Source organism: Gymnoscopelus microlampas (assembly GCF_963454915.1).
Source record: "Gymnoscopelus microlampas genome assembly, chromosome: 20".
Classification (NCBI taxonomy): Eukaryota; Metazoa; Chordata; class Actinopteri; order Myctophiformes; family Myctophidae; genus Gymnoscopelus; species Gymnoscopelus microlampas.
Genome location: NC_139957.1, coordinates 16641486 through 16663959, shown reverse-complemented (window position 1 = coordinate 16663959; position 22474 = coordinate 16641486). Strand labels below are relative to the sequence as shown.

Sequence of the window (22474 nt, the reverse complement as noted above, 5' to 3'; positions counted from 1 at the left end):
TATTTATTCAGGCTTCAGGGAAACTACTGTAGGCTATCTCCCCGGCATCAAAGTGCTCAACTTCGTTAAACAACATTTTTTCTTACAGTAAAAAAAAGCATTCTTCGAAACTAAAATCCTTATTTATCACACGTTTTTTTTGGAAACCCGATCGCCCTGTGTGTGTCGTGACCCCCCAAAATAAAAGTGAGGAAAAAAATCATTTTTGAACTGGGGACCCCCTGATAAGCACTTGGAAAAAATCTTGCCTCCTGTATTATTTGACAATTTGGCCAATATTTGACCAGTTTTTATAATAGCCTAGTTTGTTGATTACTTTTGATAGCAGAGATGGTGTTTTTCTTTGTTTCCCCCTTTTTTTTATTGAGGTATAAAAAAAGGTCTTGAAGGTCCTTAAATGGTCACTTTACTGTCACCTAGGGACCCCCAAAATCATGTGGGGACCCCCCTGGAGGTCCCGACCCCCAGGTTGAGAACCACTGTTCTAAATATAATGACGATGACAAATAGTCCAAATAACCCACAGAGGCACCCAACTGTGGTGTGTGGGGGTGGTGCTGAATGAACAGCTCCCAATCAATGTGCACTTCGCCGCAAGTCCCCCGAATGTTGGATCTCTATTATTCAATCAAGAACGCTGCTGTTCCCAAAACGACGAGGATAGGGACTTTAAGGGGTCTTTTCTATCATGAAGAGGCAGAACGCCAGGACTCTTGCTCTCATTATCAGTATTTTAACCTACCTGGTGGTTGGAGCCGCCGTGTTTGACACGTTGGAATCTAAACAGGAGAAAAGTCAGAGGAGGAAGCTCGATGCGAGGAAATATGAACTTATGCGCAAATATAACTTGACCAAAGTGAACTTTGCCGAGTTGGAGCAGGTCGTTCTGCAGCTGAAACCGCACAAAGCTGGGGTGCAATGGAAATTCGCCGGATCCTTTTATTTCGCCATTACTGTGATAACGACAATAGGTGAGCCTCGATCCCTATTTTACACACGAAGCAGATGAAAAGCAAAGCTGTTTTGTTGTTGTGTATGAAGCTGCACTTCGCCTCAAAACGTTAAGTTTGAGACAGTCCAGTGGTTTTCAACCCTTTTCATAAGGTCTATTATTTATTCGGCATTTGAGCCACGGATTCACCATTTGATGAGATTTAGACTCTCTGACCCAAGACTTGTATTGATGTTGGTACCATAGGAGAGATAACAAGCCAACGTTTCAATATAATAATAATAACAACAATTCTTTAATTTAGTAATGTATGTTTAACAATAATTTACGGGTCCATTTGGTTTCATTTTACGCTCTCAAGAGTTAAAGATCTATAAAGGTCTATTTGGTTACCAACTCTCCATCATTTAGCTGGGGACCACCTGGAACCCTTTCAAGGACCACTGGTGGTCCCCGGACCACTGGTTGAGAACCACTATGTCTATGACCACTTCAGTTTATCCAAGGACAAAGACAAGGACATAGCATTTTTTATCTAAGAAAAGTCTCAGCTGACGCCACTTCAGTAAAGCTGTGACACAGCTTTGCTTCAAAACATTAATGACAATTTGTAGAATGTAACTTTTTATTTTTATTTTATGGAATTCTTTTAATTCCTCAATTTTGGATTATAGACTCAACCACACTTTTGGATTAATGTAAGCCTAACACAATAGGCCTAGTAATTAAGACAATAAAAACACTTAAGAAACAAAAGCCTATTTCATGGCTTGTGTACTTGGCTTGTGTGAACTAGAATACACTTTACAATCATCACTTTACAATAATTTCTAAACATTACATGTACAGGAGGTTCCTTTATGCTATACATACTGTATGTGCTATAGTGGTGCTTGATTTTATGATTATGCCAATGCTCACTGTGTCTATTTTTCATTTAATTTGCCATGTTTCTGTTTTACTCTTTTCTAATGTAAGAATACATTGATTTTTCTTTTGTAATCAGGCTATGGACATGCTGCCCCCAGCACAGACTCAGGTAAGGTGTTCTGCATGTTCTATGCTCTACTGGGGATCCCTCTCACCCTGGTCATGTTCCAGAGCCTAGGAGAGAGAATAAACACGTTCGTCAGGTATCTGCTGCACCAAGCCAAGAAGTGCCTGGGAATGCGCAAACCCGAGGTCTCCATGGCTAACATGGTGACTGTGGGCTTCTTCTCCTGCGGCAGCACATTGTGTGTGGGAGCTGTGGCATTCTCCCACTACGAGGGCTGGAGCTTCCTCCACGCCTTCTACTACTGCTTCATCACGCTCACCACCATCGGATTCGGTGACTACGTCGCCCTGCAGAAGGACCACGCTCTGCAGAACGACCCACATTACGTGGCCTTCTGCTTTGTCTACATCCTCACGGGCCTGACGGTGATCGGGGCCTTCCTCAACCTGGTGGTGCTGCGCTTCCTCACCATGAACGCCGAGGATGAGAGGAGGGATGCAGAACACAAGGCGTCCCACTCGTTGGCTGCAGCCGCATCCCACTTGCTTCCGGTGTCGGCCTCCACCACCATGTCCCCCATGCCTGTGGGAAATGCCAAGTCTAAGGGGGGTAAAGAGTTCAAAAGCGCTTACACTGAGGTGATGCACTTTCAGACGATCTGCTCTTGCCTGTGGTACCGGAGCAGCAGGGAGAAGATGCAGAGCTCCATGATGATTCCTCAGGAGCTGTCCTTTTCAGATGCCTACCTTGACCTTCAGCAGAGCAGCTTATGTCCACACCACATTGAGCCCGGGTCCACAGGGTGTGTGTGCAGCCCACGCCAATGTGCGAGCATAAGTTCCATAACAACGGGTCTACACATTCTGTCTCCATTCAGAGTGTTCAAGAGACGCAGCTCTGTCTAGCCTCCCAAATACAATACAGTATTGTTTTTGCAGCCCAGTGGATCATAGACCAAGTAGATGTTTTCAGTGCTGTAAGCCGTTGAAGACAGGAGGACATGAAAAACGGGCAAGCACAAGGTGAAAACAGTAAATTACTATGCTTAGTCAAACTCATTTAAGCCAGACAAGCGGCAGATGTTTTGATTCTGTGACCATTTCGGAGTATTGTTTGGTCCAAGGGCTTAGCCATCAGGACTGATAGTTTATCTTTAATGGAGTATACAGTAGGTGCCTGCCACTGGAACTGGTGGTGGCCTTCCAGGACATACAGTGGTAATAGTCCTGTGTCTTTTCTAATGATATCAACTATTAGCTGAAGTCATTGACACCTTTGATGGATACGTCAATTTGGATAACATCATTACAACAAGCTAACGAAAGCACAGCACATTTAGATATTGTTCAAAGACAATTTAACAGTGGAAATCAACAAGCTGGGTACAGGTCTGTAGGCTACCCCATTGGTGTGGTTGTTTTTCTTGTTTTGTTCCATCTTTGCATCCCTCTCCACGCTGCACTCCTTTGACCTCAAGGACTGTGTGAAGCTTCACAATATTTTGTGCCTATCAAACTAAACAGGTCAGTTACCTGGATTTAGTCAGTAGAGCAGGGTCAAACAGCACAGGCACATAATCCTCATATAATTTTACTTATCTCATTTAGTTTGAAACTGCTTCCAAACGGAAGTGGCTTACTGTATCGGGACAATTAAGAAGACAAGCCACAGAAAACAAAACGGAAAAATAACACTAAATTGACTTTCAGAGGATATACAGTATACACTCATTGAGACGCTCTTTGTGACAAGCCTCACCTTTCTCATGAACCAAGCTGGATAACAAACTAGAATTATTGAACGCTATCTACTCAGGCCTTGCCTCCATTTACAGTACAAACCTCAGAAAATAACTAGAAGTTATTGTTACCTGTGATTTGTCTGAATAATTGTCAAGGAAAGTACTTAATTTTGTTGCACTGCACTTATGTGGATGAGGGACCCCGCACAGTAAAATCCTCAGTGTTAATTTATCATTTGTAGCTCTGAGAGTGTACAAATGTAACCATATGGACCCGTATTTAACACTCTGGATGTACTACAGCTACATCATCCTTGTACACATTATGTGGAAGAGAAATAATTGCTATAGTACGTATGTATGGTGATATGTTAGGTTTGCTGGTATTGATTCATAATACTAATAGCCTATATTTTCTGCAAGTACTGTAACAGATTTAATGGAAACCGGTTTCTCTGCATTCTTTCTTGTAGAAGGTGTGTCATTTATGCCATGTAATGGAAATGACGTGTTTTTTATTTATTTATCTTATGTTACAAAAATCTATGAATATGTGTCTAATTTATGAGATTAGAGACGAAGCAGCAATGGATAAGATAAAGGAAAGGCACACAGTAAAATGTTAATTCAACTCAAAGTTAACATTTTTCTGTGCTTGAGGAAAGCACTAACTGGATATAATACTGGACCAGCTAAAGCCTGAATTATAAATCAAAATAAGTCTTAAGGAGTATATGAGTTTAGAGACCATTGATGACCATCGAAGGGTTGACAATTGAAGGGCAGCACTTTTGAGAAAGTATGTACTATCTCTATAGAACAAAATGAAATACATTGAAGCTGTTCCTGCATCTCAAGCATCTTGCTGATATTCAGCAAGGGAGTGGTTTTCCATAATTCCACCAGAATAAATCAATCAATATTGTTGATCACTGTGAATGATTATTGTAATGGTTGGAGTACTGTATCTACAATCTACAAGATTAAATAAGAGAAAAAAATAACGGCCTAGAAGGATTATTTATACAACAATATGATATTGGATCTTTTGCTCTATTTAAATATTAATTTCTAGTGCTTGTCCACTTGTATCAATGTATTAAATGCACACAGAAAAAGGATTGTGGTTAAGATGTAGTCATTCCAGGAACCTTTTATCAACATCAATATTGTTTATGCCAGTGTACCACAGGAGAGAAAACACTCATCATCCTGAATATATAGAAGTAACAGTGTGGTCCAGATGGTGGCCCCATGGGAATATTGACCAAAGTCCAATTATGACTCCTACACTTTTCCTGTTTGATGCCATAGGTTAGAGACAAATAATGCCAAGAGAAGACTTTACATGACACTGGTGCAAACACGGGTTTATGGAGCTCTTATTCATGCAAAGGCACAAGACTTCTAATGGCTATGACTTGAAAACGCACATTAAAGTTGCACAGAATTCATAATGCACAATAAAGGCCAATTTATAAACTTTAAATAACTGATTTATAATAACTGATAACTGATCATCTAAAACATTTTAGTCACCACTGTTTCAGTTGCTGTTTCATCTTCTTTAAGCCCTGACATTTCTAAATCATGCACCTGTGACCTGTATCTTCTCAGTTGTTGATTATATAGAGCAATTAAGATTGTACCTTGTTATCATAATAACGTGCTTGCCGTTGCTACATGAAGACAGCCAGCTAGTGCTGGCGTCATGCCTGTGAATGTGCCTTCAGCCATTAGGCGTGCACAGGACAGCAACAGAAGGAGTATCCATCCATTCGACAAATCCCTGTATTGACTCCCTACCGTGACAGCATCTGCTGTTTTCTACTTTGGCCATAAACCTGGGTATCTATGTCAAAGACAAAAATAGTTTCACTCAGAAGGTCAGCTGAGCCATTACATCACCCAGGCCTCTTCTCTGAGAGCAACTGTTTGTTTATTTTGGGACACATTTTGGGGTATTAAAGATTAAACTGAGAGGCCTCTCTGTCACTGGTTAGTCAGGCGAAAGTGAGCACAATTATTTGACTCTGCGTAAGTGCTTAGGCCTATGTGTTACTTCTCAACCATGTGTCCGCTTGGAATTTTAGGCCCATGACAATCTATCGAGACTGGATCCCCAATAAAGTCTTTAAACAATGCCACAAAAGCTCTTGTCAGCCTATAGGTTCTTTGGGGTATTTCTAACCTTTAAATCTTATTTGGGTGCAATTATTTAATGCACAGTGCATCTACAACAAAACACAAATAATAAATAATAATCAAAATCGACAAAGTATTAGTAACTAGAGTTTTCAAATAATTGTCAAAATATTGTAAGTACAATATTTGCCTCTGAGATATAGTGCAGTAGAAGTAAAAGCATAGAAAATTGGAAATACTCCAGTAAAGTAAAAGTACCTCAAAATTGTACTTAAGTACAGTACTTATAAGTAAATGTACTTAGTTACTTTCCTCCACTGCTCAATGCTCATACTAATGTTCTTGAACAACCCCCTGTGAAACGTCACACGCGGTTAGACACGCCCCTCTTTGATAAAGTTCAATGTCCGCGCAACTCTTTTAAAGGTTTAAAAATGGACCTGAAGGGAGCGTTGATGAATGCATTTGCGGACAATAAGAAAGTTGCTCTGTTGGTCGGGGGAGCTGGTGTAGCTGTTCTAGGCCTTGGTCTCGGATATAAACACTTTCTAAAGCCAGAGAAAGTTACAGCGGTGGGTGTTGTGTCGCAGCTGCTTGTTCACCCCCTGAAATCTGGGAAAGCGCTGTCCGTCGCTCTGGCAGAATGTCAAGAGTTTGGATTGAAATATGGAGAACTTCAAGATCGGTAAGTAAGTACTGTAGAATTGTGCAACACTTACAGTACATTAAGGTAGGCCAGGGACTACATATATTCACCATTAACTAGTTGAATAAAGATGATTCGGATTCGGATTGTGGGCTCGCTAAGACGAGCACACTAGTTATCCTCCTCACTTATTATTGTCTCCGACTCCGCCAGGCCAACGTGTGTGTGTGTGTGTGTGTGTGTGTGTGTGTGTGTGTGTGTGTCAGCGCACACTCACTCCCTGGATGCCAGAGCAGAACCTCTTCCCCGATTTGTTCAGATCAGCCTGTCATAGCGCCACCATGAGGCCGATCTTGGCAAAACAACATTTTTTGATATTATTGTTATTTATTCCGTGCGTTTTTTGTATCAGGTACAGAAACAGGATCGTGTCAAAGAAGGTGGTGTGGTGTCCAACCAACATAGGATCTAAATGTCTACAACAAATTATAAGTATTAAGAATACATTGTCCAGTGCAGTGGGCTGCAGTGGGCATTCTAGGCACCACTCAAACACCCCCACCCTCGAGGACACCGGTTTTCAGGGCACCAAAACACAGTGGGCACCAGGTATTTCTGGGCACCAAAACCTATTGGGCCCAGGGAATACTGGGCTCCAAAACACAGTGGGCACCAGGTATTTCTGGTGAAAGAATTGTGCCCAGAAATATCTGGTGCCCACCGTTGAGATAACCTGTATGAATATACTCTACTCTACCTACCATACAGACTGGACAAAATGAGATTTTATTCACTGAATAAATTGCATAATAGAGCTTGAAGGGGCCATTCACACTGAGCACTATAACTATAACGATAACTATAAAAATATAGTTTTAAGAATCTTTCCAAGTCAAGTGGATGACAGCGTTCACAGTTCACACCAACTATAAAACAAAATACAATGGTGAACGATATAGTTATAAAGTTATCGTTATAGTTATAGTGATCAGTGTGAATGGCGCTTAACACTATCAATGCTTAATACTATCAACAATCTCAACACTACTAAACTATTCAATCTCTTGACTTAAAGGACTCAAGGATTTCACCCATGTTCAACCTATCTTCATATGATTGGTCCTTAGATTTTGACCAAGTAGACAAAAATGGTACCATATTATAATGTAATGCTCATTATACTATGGTGCCATTTCTGTCCTCTTGGTCTGTGTCTCAGAGGAGGCTTGTGGACAGTTCAGAAATCTGCCTACCAGTGACATCATCGGTAGGCAGTTTTGGTAATATCAAACTTTAAAAATATTATTAGATATTTTTGGGATCTTTATTGATAGTCCACAGTGAAGAGAGACATGAAACAGGGAGAGAGAGTTGGAGAGTGACATGCAGCAAAGGTCTGTCGGGCTCGGGAATCGAACCAGAGACCTTGGCTATCTGCACCCCCACTTTTCTTCTTTTAAAAATAAAATGTGTTTGGAGATTTTCTTCCTTAATGTTTTGTTAATGCAAGAACAAAGGTTTGTATAATATGCTAACTGACCAGGAAGAAAAAGACTGTATTTTCTATTGACTTGGAATCCCCACTGAGGATATCACTGGTAGGCAGGTTGCTTAAATGTCCACAGAAATTGTGCCATCTTATAATGAGCAATAGTAAGGACCAACTACGTATATGAAGATGAGGTTGAAAATGGGTGAAGTGGTCCTTTAACACTATCAATACTTGACACTAATAATGAACACTATCAACACTCTCAACATTAACAACATTCTTAGCACTAACAACATTATGTAACTACTACATACTGGCTACCAACATAGCGAGCCCATAGAATGCATATTAGTGGAAAATTGGCTCTTTTATTAGTTAAAATAAAGCACTTATTAATGCCTTATTCTGCAGGACCATAATATGGTAAATGGTAAGTGGTGCATTTTATATTTACAATGTGCATTCATTTTGCCCATTCGCCCATTCACACACCGACGGAGGAGTAAACCAAGATTTACTGCAAGGTACCAACCTGCTCATCGCAATCAGGTGTTCAGTGTCTTGCTGAAGGAAACTTTGACACTAATACTGGGGGAGCCCGGGTTCGAACTGGGAACCTTCTGTGCCACTGCCGCACCATATTTTTCAACTACTATGCCATTAACTAAGAATGTTCCCTCAATAACCATCTAATTACTGCTTATTGACAATAACTTAAGTAAGGATGTTGTACATAAATTATGATGTTTATTATGTTTAGCTCAGTATGGGCCTGATAAGGTAGTTCACCACAAGAATACTCATTCTCCCTTAATAACACTTAATAGATAGTCTGTTCTAGTAAGAAAACTCACAACGGCAAGTGTTAATAAATAATGCCCATATAACTCTAAATTAAGTATTTTTTTACTCAGAATATGCTCCCCATTCTAAAACGAGGTCTCGCTCATAACTAATTCACTAGTAGTTTGACACTTATTAATCCACATTCCACTTTGCTATTCTAAAGTTGCCTTCTCTATTCACACTTAGTACGGTAAATCCATTATAGCACACAACAACTGCAAATTGTTACACTAGAAAAAAAACAAAATCAGCACAGGTAGGAAATATCACCTTTTATTAATGGACCACTTCAGAGATTTACAAGACTAGTAACAAATGTCCTGCCTAAACTTGCTGTATAATGTTCAGCTTGCAGAGCTTTTTGGTATGTACAGGATCACACAGAGTTTCAATGTCTATGCATTTGTTATCATACTGTATATGACATGCTTATGTAAATACTGAGGCCAGTTTTCAATATTCTATTTCTCCGAGACAGGTTGCATTTAGCACCCTAAATTCCACATCTGATGACATCATCAGCAGCATCAGAGACTACAACAACAGTTTTCTGCCTCGCCTGCGTCATCAGGCAGAGGAATTCGGATGGTAAACAGATCGAGCAGCATCGAGATAGTTCAGGCGGTCAAGCTGGTTCCCACGCTAATTCACCCTCCAATCTCATTTCGCCCACAATCTAACACATACATGTATGCCCTCAATCCTAATGGTTCAATCTAGGCAGTCTTTTTAACCCATTAAGACCGGGAACGCATCTATGTAACCACTTAAACCATTATTGTATACTTTGTATACTGTTCAGAAATAGCAGATATACAAGCTCATAGCGTGGCTCCGAGTGCCACGCTACGAGTTCGTAGATCTGCTATGTTTTTTAAATCGTGAAAATGTGTGCAAATCTTTGAGTAGATATATATTTTTAAAGCAAACATTTTTAACTCAAATCTTTGCTTCTGGGGGGTTCCTGGAACAACATATTTTGAGATGGGGGTCCGCGGCCAAATATATATCATTTTGGGGGCCCTTGACATGAAAAGGTTTGAGAACCACTGATATAACAACAAACTTTTTTCAGAAGTTATAGGATTTAGAAGACATTTGTAGAATCCCCAGAAGCAAAGATATTATATATGATATATACATATTTTCACAATTTATTTTCAAAGATAGCAGATCTACAAGCTCATAGCGTGGCACGCGGTGCTGCGCTATGAGCTTGTATATCTGCTATTTTTGAATAGCCCAAAGAAATCTATAAAATGACAAGGATGCGTTCCCAGATTGTATGGGTTAAGCAGAACGCCTCTCACTCTTTCATGCTACACACTCAGTATAGGTCAGCGGCACCTCTACCGCAGCCTGTCAGTGATCAAACTCCCTCCACTTCCACCAGCGTCCTCCTGTAGTTAGAGCTGTCACCATTACACATTTATGTCGACGATTAATTTTCACACAAATAATTGCGATTCATGTTTTAATTGTGTTATTTCTGTTTGCCTTCAGGCTTCGTAATCAAAAAATGCACAGGGCCGATATGTCAAATAACTTAAATTTACAAAGAAATGACTGACAGCATTGTGTCAGCATGCCAATTGTGTGCATTCTTGTGGATCATTGCATCATGTTTAATATCTGTGCATCATTAAGTTATACCCCATGAAGGGTTCAAAATAAATGTTGTCATGTCCATGTAATAATTCTGCATCTTTAGGCTCTGTTTCAGGTGGTGGTGGGGGGGTCTAGGGGGGTTTGTAATCTCAGAGTCTGTGTAATGCTTACGCAGATTAATCTAATATCACAGTTGCAGAGCCAAAACAATGCAATATCATTGCAACACATGGTTTACTTGACAGATGCGTCTGACTGACTTCTGACTTAGTTACTGACTGACAAAAGACAAGACTATAAGTGTATATCATACCATACAATACATACACCATACTTGGGCAATGGGCATAATGGCATGCAGAAAAAGGCATTAGTGCTTTACATAATGCCAATTAAAGAGCCATGATAGTTAATGGTGAATATGTACTGTAAGTGTTACTGGGATTTCCCTCTAGCATTATTTTACGGACAGTAGGAGAGTTGAGAAAGATCGTATCATGACAGTTTTGCAGATCTATTAGCTTGCAGATTGGCCATCGTATGACAAAATATAAATTAGTCTTGAAGGCTCTGACCAGCCCGTTTGTAAGGGTCTAGATCAGAGTCCCTTATCTCAGCACCTTTCTCCATCTATGCTTTTGTTTTGATGTAGACACTGGCTTGTGATCACAGAGGATGGCCACATGGTGACAGGCAGGCAGGAACCCCGTCTGGTCCTCGTGTCTTTGACCTCTGAGGGACGGCAGGTCTGTCTGAACGGACCTGACATGGAAGAGTTCAGGTTCCCACTCCAACAGCCTGAAAACCGTGTCATCGACTGCAGGTTCCTGTATCATTTTAATAGGGGTTCAATAAACTACATGGGTCAATCAGTTGTTCATCATCTACCTTGCTGATAAAGTTCTTTATGTTTCGTCATAGGGACATGTTGCAGACGTGTAGAAAAACTCAGAATATTTGGGTCTTTTATATATTGATATATATATTTATATATATTTCTTTGCAATGTACTATGCATTTGTACTTGCACTATCTGACATTTTGTTAGAGTGGTACATGTCACATTATTAAAATAGTCTTTATGTATTGCCTTTCACATTAGTTGACAGTTGAACTTATGATCAGATAAAAAAATGGGATCAGATAACACAAGGTTAAAAGAGGGAACAGCCTTTATAATAGATAAAGGCTGTTCCATCTTTTAACCTTGAGTGCCTGGATCTCCCATTTTTTTAATCTGATGTCTTAATCCCGTCTGATTCAGGAGCACCTTTTTGCAATTTTAACTCTGTTGACTTCTACGTCTCCGGTGATCACCTGGTTGCTTCGTTCTCTCTGAACTTATGATGATCAGTTGGACAAAGCTTCTTGTCATTTTGTTTACCCAACTCTTATATTGTCCAACTCGTATTTCAGAGTCTTCGGTGCTGACATTCAAGGCAGGGACTGTGGTGAAGAAGCCTCCAGCTGGCTCAGCCGTTACCTGGCATCTGAAAAAACCTTTCGCCTGGTGCACTTTGAACCCCACATGAAGCCCAGGAAGCCAGTGGAGATTGAGCCCCTTTTCCCACAATATGAGGTAAATGGTTCTGTTACTTCTGAGAACTCTTTAAGTTTAAGTGTTGATCTTTTTGTTGTTGGACATAATGTTTCCAATGGTTTTGAACCTTGCTCTCTGTGTTATTGATTGCTTATAATATTGGTGAGCAAAGAGTAAAAGATTAATCTGCTGTTGCTTTGATTTTACCATTGCTCTCAATGATTAATTATACAGCTACAGGCTGTACATTTCTATTGTGAAATCACTGTTTTACTGTTTATTGGCTTGCTTTGATCTTCCTTATCACATCCCATCTTGTACATCAGTGACATGACATGATCCCAGATAACTTATTTAATCCTTTTTTGACACATGTTGCATTTCCTTGTTTAAATTCACCATATGAATAGGGATTAGATCATCTTATACAACTGACATGACATTGTCATTTATAGGGGGATATTACAAAAACAAAAGATTTTTTTTTACCAATGTGTTTGTAAAGGTGTCTAGCAGAAATTCAACTCCCCTAGGGCAGTGTTTCCCAACAATGGGTTGAGACCAAGGGGCAAGGCTTGGATATTTACGATGAGGCCAACACGGAAGCTTATGAATGGCCAGAGTGGCGCTGTTTTACCCTGCGCCGACCTGAAGTGTCAGAAAGAATTTATTTTAGCGCAAGTGAATGGGTTTTTGACAAACTTTAGACTAGATTTTCTTACCGTAATAAAAATTGTCATAAATTCTATATGCTTCCAGTCGCTAGTTTAAAGTCTCCTTTCAATCATCATGATATGCGTTTTGCTAAATTATGGTCCCATTTATTCTAAAATTGACGATAAAGTAGGCTATGCTCCAGGAGGGGCGGGATGATTTGATTGACAACCTACACAACCAATAGCATTCATTCCCCGCCCCCGCTCTTGATTGACAAGCTACCCAACCAATAGCATTTTTGGGGGTGTTTTCCGGTTCGCTGGTCACGTGTCTGGTCTCAACCAATAGCGTTTGAGTTCCGGCGTGGCCAACTGTATATATTAACGATGGAGGAATGCATGTTCCTGAACTATCGGCTTCATTTTCGTTCTGTAGAAAGCAGGGGAGTGGCTTTGTCCATTCTTTTTTACAGTCTATGGTTGAGACTCATTTTGGGTGACAGACCCATTTTTTATAATTTTCAATTATTTCAAAAGTCAAAAGAAAAATCTGAACTTAAAAAAGTCAAACATTATCCAAAATAATTTCAGTAACAAAATCCATGAAAAAACTCAAGAAATCATGACAATGGCAAATCTACAAGCTCACAATGCGTCGCGATTTGATGCGTTTTCCTGTTCATCCCACCCATTTTTAGTGTGAAAATATATATTGCTGGGTGCATGTAAAAGTAGCTTTTTTCTTTTTTGGGCCATCAGGTGTATGGGGAAGATGGTCTCCTCAGTGTGGATACAGTGAAGAGACACACATGGCTCCTTATATATATACATATTTGGATTCTGCACCCCTTAATACACCTAAAAGAAATGATGCCATAACAGGGTTGGCATTTTTGGAAATCTGACCTAGACTAATGCCAATATAACAGAGTTCAGGCAAGTAACACAGTCATACAATGAAGTATAAACTAGCCTTTATGCCCTTTGTAATGTGTGCCATTGTTGCTGATGTAAAATCCTGTAGCAGGTGGCTTACCCTGACGTTGGACCGGTGATGCTACTGTCGGAGGCCTCAGTGAGGGATCTGAGCACCCGGCTGGAGAAAGACGTCACGGTGGAACGCTTCCGTCCAAATATCGTCATAAGTGACTGTGAAGCCTTTGATGAGGTGAGGTGTGATTTTTGCTGTCAAGAATCATCTTTATTATCTCACTATGAGAATTACTGACTTTTGCACATCATTTTTGGAATTAATGATTTTTTTTGTCATTGTGACAAAGTATTACAAAAATATTGCATACATTTTAGGATTCATGGGAGGCGGTTCAGATTGGAGATGTGCGAATGCAGCGTGTGATGTCATGTGGAAGGTAACATGGTTGACACAAATTTCAACTGTAATGTGCACATCTTCACAGTTCACAATTTCATGTAGAGAGACACCATGCTTTTAGATTTTTATATCATTGTCAATGTTGTAAAGCTTCATTACATGTTTAAAAAATGCTCTGAAAGTAGTGACATAACAGTAGTGTAATGAATAATAATCATGCTAATAATGTTGCAAGCTAATCTGTATTAATAACAATAATGTTGCAAGCTTATCTGTATTCATCGTTGCCAGGTGCATCTTCACCACGGTTGACCCAGAAACAGGTATAATCAATAGAAAGGAGCCTCTAGATACACTGAAAAGGTGAGAAAAATCTAGAAAAATCTATGGTGCACATAGTTTGGAAACACTTTTTATGTTGTAATCCATGTCCAATAACCATCTAGAAAAATCTATGGTGCACATAGTTTGGAAACACTTTTTATGTTGTAATCCATGTCCAATAACCATTTTCTCTGTCGGAATCACACCTTAATGTGTCCTAATTTTGGGTGCTTTATTTTTCAGCTATCGCCAGTGCCAGCCATCAGACAAGCACATTTACAAAACCGCACCCTTATTTGGGCAGCTGTATACTGTCAAAAAGACAGGAGTCCTCCAGGTTGGAGACATCGTGTACAAGATCAGCCGTTGAGAGAGAAAGAGAGAGAGAGAGAGAGAGAGAGAGAAAGAGGGAGGTAGGGAGAGAGAGATATGACATAACCACACACAAACATTTCACATATGAGTGTGGCAAATAAATCTCTTGAATGCTGGATCAAACCCAGTCTTAGCATACCATTTTACAGAAGAATAAAGAGGTATCTGATTATTATTAACACAATTGCTATAGAGGATCACCTTCAGAACACCACACCAAAACAAAAAAAGACATAAAATAGTAAAAAGGATCAGATTGTTAAAAATCAGACTACTTGATTCACAGACGTTGCAAATTAATGCACTCAAACTATTGTCTGACTATGTCCTTAAGTAATTCCATGTGTTCTGGACTCCGATGAAGACGCCATAGCTTCAAAACATTATTCATATTTTGCAGTCGTGTTTGTTGATTAAATAATATAAAAGAAGATCTGTGTGCTCCAGTGTCTTTCTGCGGGCCAGTCCTTGTACAGTGAAGTTACCCAGAGTGTCTTTTATTAATTCAATGTGCACTCAATGTTATGATGGAGAATGCTTATTGTCATTATTGTTGCTTTGTTGAGATATAGTGTTTGGAGTGAGCATAGCCGTTATAGAACACTAATAAAATACATTTACACTTTACACAGATTCTCATTTTGTTTATTGAATCCAGTGAGATCCAGTTAAACTGTACAGTAATTTATAGTGCTATTTTTCCTACTACTGAAATAATCACACATTTTCCAAAGTCACAAACAGTCATTCTATTCTGGCCTGACTGTATCGAGTTGAAAGGTTATGCAGACAAAGACCAACTGCCGATGCCTCTAAGTATGGTACTGTAGAATACTTAAATGCAAAATGATTACTGCTCTAACCAGCGTCTACAATATCTGGTGTTGTCTCCTGGGGGGTTGTGATATATCTCCTTGCTCTTAAATGTTTATCTTCTACTGTAATTAATTTGTGCTGAGTACGGAGTAATATGTAGCAGAGCCAATGCCAAGATAAAACATAATATTCACTGTTTTCCAATTGAGTTATCTGACTGAACTATCACAACATTACCCCCCACATAATGTCACATTAGCCCAAAATACATTCCTTCAATATGTTTAATAGCATGCTGTCAGCAGAAATGTGCTGCCAGCTGGATTGTGGCTATAGTTTTCAACAGTAAACCGCTTTTATTGGCATGTGTTCTGGCAAGCCCCACCTCACCATGCTGGTGGCAATTTTCTATTGTCCAATAAAAATACTCTGTTCAGTGTCAAATGTATAGTTTATAGTTAGAGTCGTTTTTTCATCCATAGCCAGAGTAAATTTACGTATTGCCTCCAAAAAATTTAGCAGGTAGGGCAGTATTTGCCTTTGTTATAGTTGCACCATAAATGGAACCATCTTTAGTGTGCTGTTCTACAAGACTACCAGTAGGGAGCAATAAACCATCACTTGTCATCACAAGAGCCTAGACAGGGTATTTGAATCAATTAATGAATTAAATTGCTTTATATTAAAACATTTAATTATGAATTTAATTAAATAAAGAAATTAACCATCTCTTACGATATTGTAAGACACCATCAAATCGGTGAATTCATGTTTTATTACAGTATTTCTACTAAAGTAACAAAAGAAAACAGAAAAGATGCAAAATAAAGACAAAAAATAAACAAAAGGACAAGATACAGTAAATGAAGTACAATATACTTAATTTCCTTTATCACGTTGAAGCCTTATTTATGCAGAGAATGTTGAATGAGCACAGTAACACATGCACACCTGGCAACAGGTTAGTAAAAACACATTCTTGTGCCCATGTTCAAAAAGTGAGTCTAGGTAAATATCAAATCAATTTACGGTAGTTTAAATAAGCCCTTAGTGATGGTTTGAGTAGCTGATGGTATAACTGTAATCCAATTGTATTGTTTTAGAGAAAACAAACTTAACACCACACTGGGATCTCATATCTGTCCCAACCTCGTGAACGTGATATCTCAGGAAACCCTTAAAGGAATTTCATGATATTTGGCACTTGAGGTCCACTTGGTCCCAAGGATGAACTGATTACGAATAGGTGATCAAAGGTCAAAGTCATGCTGACCTCACAAAACATAATTTAACAAATGATATTCCTTTAAGGTCTTTCTTCACTACATATACTACAATATATGAGTCTGGACAGACACGGATATAAACGGCAACTGGTTGGTGGATGCATACAACCGCAATGTGGTATTTCTATTTATTTATTTTTAAAATTTGTGTTTAGTTTTTATGCCAAAACTCTTTGTTGTCTCACTGAGGTTGGTGTATTACACAGAAGCTGGCAAACGCCAGAATTAATTAACACCAAGTGGCAAATACTTCCCTGCAAATAATGTAAATATTTTCTGTAAATGATTGTGAAACATCCTATCCTACTATGAAATCCAACATTTATAGTTAGTATGTGACTACAGCAGGTATGATATTAGTAGACAGTCAGCAGAAACTGTAGCCTAATTAGGAGATGATTTTGGCATTGCGATGAAAGAACATTGCAGCGTTGAGAAATGTAACCTGTCTATTACCATTTTGGCCAAGCTTGTGCAATTGTGTGCAAATACATCTGGGGATACCTGCATCCCCAGATGTGTGCACGTACTGTAGGCTAGCTGGCCCACAGCATCCCTGGGTATGGAGCTGTGATAAAATATCGGAATGTGGCTCTGTCACTGAAGCTTATTGTGATGTCATGTGAAGATAGATTGACAGTGGTTGGAGCACAAAGAGGGTTGATTTAGAGGCAAACGTTTTGGTGTGACAACACTGGCAGTGGCCTGTGTTTTCTTTCTAAAATGGATCAAAGGCCTCTGTGTGTAACAGCTGCTGGCAGAGCTGTGATAAAGTAATAATTCACAAAGCTGTACTTCAGATCAAATGTGGTGCTGGGATAGCCTGGCTCCAGACCATAGACCCCATTGATAATCAGACTAGTGCTGGGATGCTGTAAACTAAGGATAGTACACATGAGAGGAGGTAAAGAAGGGTTCACTGTGATGTCATGTATTCATCAGCCATCAGTCTTAATTTTAGTCATGCTGACTTATACTACTATGTACTATGTTAATATACTAGTACTGTATCATCAATAGAAGGGTGAGCATAAACCTGTAACCTTTGTGTTTTGTAGGCAATTACTTTTAACCCTGTTCATGATATACTACACCAGTGATTCCCAAACTTTTTAACTCAGGACTCAAAAGAGAAATGAGATGTTTGCTCGGGACCCAAATTAGTGAAAATAGAAGATCTACAAGCTCACAACGCTTCGTGCCGCGTTGCGAGCTTGCAGGTCTGCTATTTTCACTACTTCTTAAACATTTGTATTCTAATTTAGGTCATTTCTTTGATTGTTTTTATTCTATATACTAGATTGAAATTATTTTTGAAAAATGTTTGAATTTGTGTGGAAATCTTTAGAAAATCTTTCAAAATAATAATAATTTTTAGTCATTGATTATTATATTTACTTGCGACCCACGAAAATGGATCTGCGACCCACTGTTTGGGAAACAGTGCACTACACTAACAGTATGGTTTCAGTCTCAGTTTTTAAAGATATTTTTATTTTGACTAAAACTCCCCTAAAAAATCTCTCCAATTCAAGTCAATTTTATTTATAAAGCTCATTTAAAAACGACCAAAGTTGACCAAGTGCTGTACAAAATGAATAAAACAGCATACAGAATTTAACAGACAATAATCAACATTAAAAATATGAGAGTTAAAACAGCATAAATTAGACCAATATACAACAATAACAGAAAGAACAGAAGATAAAAATTGGTGGCAGAAAACAGTTCAAACTGGTTCAAAGGCTATGGAACAAAGGTGTGTTTTGAGTCTGACTTAAAAGTGTCCAGAGAGGGGCAGATCTAACAGGGAAGGGTAGGCTCAGGCTGTTCCGTAATTTGGGGCCAGCAACAGAAAAAAGCTTGATTACCCTTAAATTGCTTCAACTGAGATTGTGGGACCGTGAGAAGCCTCTGGTCAGAGGATCTCAGTGGCCTGGAGGTCTTTGGGGGGCAGAGGAGTTCGGAGATGTAGGGTGGTGCTAAACCATTAAGGGCTTTAAAAACATACAGTAAACAAAAGTTCTTAGTCTGATTGGGAGCCAATGAAGGGAGGCCAGAATCAGATGATGACTTGACTGCTCAATATATACAGGAAAGGTTTTTAGTATGACACCTGTTGTTCAAACTCACACAGCCACAGTATCAGCTATATCCAGTATAGAATATCTCTGTATCCACCATGAGGACATGTGTTAAAGCTTCTGTAAGTGATATTGTTTCATTAAAGTTAGGGTAAGTGATTTTACTTTAAAATAAGTGTTAAATACTGTAGGAGCCCTATCTTGCCTTACTCCTAAACGTTTTTGGCATTTTTTTACTATTTTCTCTATAGCAACGATTGTTTTGGGAATATAGACACCCTATCCCTACTATTCTTAAACATTTCTTTATACATTGAAAAACATTTTTTAAATAGTTGAAATAGCCGATCTACAAGCTCACAGCGTTAGTAGCCGATCTACATCTACTCGTTGTGAGCTTGTAGATGGGCTATTTTCACAATTTAAAATGTTTTTCAAAGTATAAACAAAATGCCTAAGAAGATTAGGGCGTCTATATTCCCATAGCAATCGTTCCTATAGAGAAAATAGATTTTCAGTTCGCGATAACAACTTCATCCAAGAACTCATACAGGATACATGATAAACAAGTGAAGTTGGAAGTGATGAAGCAAAAACAATTAGCATCCAAAATTAGAAATGGTCTGGAATACTAAAAATTTAAGCCGATAAATGATCTTTGGTGAGGTTCTCTCTCCTGTTAGGATGAAATTGGTAACACACCAGAAAATGCTCTATTTTCTGTATACTAAAGAGCTGGAGAGACGGGGAGACCCGTTACCGAATAAACATTCCATAGCAATGATTACTATCAGAATGTAGAGCTTTGATGATTTATAAAAATAGAAATAAACTATTTTTTTAAATCAGAAAATATATCTTACAGCACTCTAAAAGAACCCCCCATCTATTTATACAGGTAGCCAGCATAGTATTACTACTTTTCTTTGGGAATTTCTTTGAATTGTCAACTTTTGTTGAGATTTTTAATGCAAAATATGAATTCCCCAAAAAGTGCCTATGAGATTTCTTCACATAAGGAACAAAAATAACAAACAATTGTAAGCCAAGCACATCCTCTTTCAAGTGTGAAAAACGAGCATGCATGTTCTTGCATGTCAACAACGCCCCCCATGTTGCTACTCATGAAAGGATAGTCAAGCTGTCAAACAGCCGCAGGTAATGATAAACTACAGTACAGGAGATGCTGTTGCTTAACAAGAGCCCATTCTGAACCACTGGTTTGCCCCAGTCTGTCACCTTCACAAAATGGATAATTTTAGGGGAAATAATGTAGGTTTTTGGACAAAGAATGTTTTGAAACACAAGGTCACATGGTTGGTGTAGGAAATCTGGCTGAATGCTGCTGCCACCATGTCATCTGAGCTTGGAGCACTTCAGTACTCATGCGTAATTATCTCAGTCTATAATCTTTCTGGAGCCCTGTGGTCTGAAAGGGCACTTGAACCACCACAACATACACGCTACAGCAATATAGTAGACATATATTTATGTGTATGTATCATTGTATACTTCAGACTTGACACTCAGTTACATACATACACGCACACCTTGGAAATACGCTTTTGCACTGTTAGTGTATGTGTGGTTCTGTTGTCTTAGGATCATGAGTGTCATTGAAACTCAATATGTCAATATGTCTGCCAATGTCACCATTACTGTATAGTGATTCTGCTTCACATTGCTTTTTGTTTTTATCATTTTTTTTGCTTTAAACTTCATATTTTACTGTTCATTTGTTTTGTTTTGTTGTGTATTGTTATGATTTTATTATTTCTGCAGCACCTTGTTTTAGAAAGTGTTTTATATATACGCAATTCACCTTACCTTACCTTACCTTACTTTACGTTACCTTACATAATTCCCTATTTCAAGTTACATGTAATGTTTGTGGCAATGAGGACATCATAGCTACATGTGCAAAAATGCACTCCTGAATCCAGCATCACTTTACAACACTTAAGTGAGGCCACGGTCAGTGTGGTTTTCATTATGATCAGTGGTGTGGGGAGAAATTACAGACGGCTTCTGAGGCACACACACTTAACAAGTACATAACCGTTTATTTTTATCATTTAATTGTGTTATAAAATTAGAGCTTTTTTTTGCATCACCCGATGTTGGTTAGATAGAAGTTTTAAAAATGAATTTCTTTCCTGTTTGCTGCCTAGTTCTACTTAAAACCTTTTTGATATGGTAAACAGACAGCAGTGATTCACTTAGATCAATGAGTTTACGAGTTTACGTCTAAAATAAATGGCTGAGGAAACATTAAATGCATTCTTAAACAGCTGAGAATTGTGGCCTAAAATGTGACACGGCCACTCTGGACCTTTGTCAAGAGTATTTAAAACAATTCTTACAGCCACAAATATTTAAAACATTTTTTTTAAGTAGGCTATAAAATGGGGCTTAAGTGGTTAAATATGGTCCACCCATTTTGTATGCTCAGGTGTGTGAGAATTCTTCTCCTGCGGGAGAATCTCTCAATAATTGACCATGACGTGTACAATCTGTCACATTATAGTCTACAAATGACTCTCTATTTTATCATTATAATCACCTATAAGGGCCCGAACCGCTGGTGTAGCGGTCCGGGCACCTAGGCTCAAAGTAGCCTGATAGCGCATCACAGGTTCGAGTCCCAATCCTGACGGCCTTTGCTACATGTCACTCCCCATCTCTCTCTCCCCATTTCCTGTTAGCCTACTGTCCTATCAATAAAGGCATAAAAAGACAAAAAATAAATCTTAAAAAAAAAAGTCACCTAAAAGGATAAAACTCCTTCAGAAGATCAACGTTGGGGTAACTAAGATATTTGCCGTGCAGGTGGGTTAGTTAGTTTGTTAGGACGGGCAATCACTGTCGCTGCATTTGCGACTGTTACAGATTTGTCTGTTCAACAGGTAGTGAAGGATAGCGTGTTACAACACATGCATTACTCCCTCCCAGTGAAACTCCTCATTGTCAGGTGAAAATAAGTGTCTGGCAATGTCATTGTGTATCAGAAGCAACGTGTCATCTACACCCTCCCCAAAACCAAACACTAGGGGTTAGCAGTGAGTGATAGGGACTGCAGACAAAGTGGGGATTTGGTAAGTTCTCTATAGAATATGCTTTTGATAGAGTTTATTTCCTGGATATGTGGGTTAGAACAAGTCTGGTACACTATGCACTGACTACCCTATAATTAAAAGATACAGATCAAACACTTTCAATTATAGACAAATTAGGAATCCAGCTGTGAGCCAATAACTGTGAGGATGGTATTCAGTACCAGTTTTTCAAAACATTTTGCAATGAGGAGGTGAGCGCAATTGGTCTGTATTGATTCAGTTCAGAGGGGCAGGTGGGGACAGGAATGGTGGGTGCAAGAACTGGCTTTCCCTCAGAAACTCTGTGAAAAACTAAATCAATAATGCAAAACTTGCATAATGAGGACAAATTAGAACAGGACTTCAGCAGCATGAACACCAGGCAGGCCTTGTGGGGTGGGTGGTCATGGCTTAGTGAGTAAAGAGTCCCTGAGCAAGACCCTTAATAACCCCTAACAGCCAGACCCTATTGCACCGAGTGCCTCTGAGCACTGAGCAGCCATCAGTTGGATGACTTAGAAACTGAAATTCCCACAGG

The 22474-nt window shown here is 39.1% G+C and overlaps 2 protein-coding genes across 2 annotated transcripts; both read left to right on the top strand.

Moving 5' to 3' along the window:
- Positions 1-688: 688 nt before the first annotated feature.
- kcnk3b (potassium channel, subfamily K, member 3b) lies at positions 689-2854 on the top strand (the record flags this gene model as incomplete). Its single annotated transcript, XM_084044939.1, has 2 exons — positions 689-971; positions 1959-2854. 2 exons carry the CDS (start codon positions 689-691, stop codon positions 2852-2854), a joined length of 1179 nt encoding a protein of 392 aa, XP_083901065.1.
- A 3364-nt stretch (positions 2855-6218) lies between these two features.
- marc1 (mitochondrial amidoxime reducing component 1) lies at positions 6219-15242 on the top strand. The gene is made up of 7 exons (XM_084044306.1): positions 6219-6520; positions 11080-11250; positions 11844-12006; positions 13648-13791; positions 13932-13993; positions 14248-14319; positions 14524-15242. The coding sequence occupies exons 1-7, from the start codon at positions 6270-6272 to the stop codon at positions 14648-14650; spliced, it is 990 nt and encodes a 329-aa protein (XP_083900432.1). The 5' UTR covers positions 6219-6269; the 3' UTR covers positions 14651-15242.
- Positions 15243-22474: the final 7232 nt, after the last annotated feature.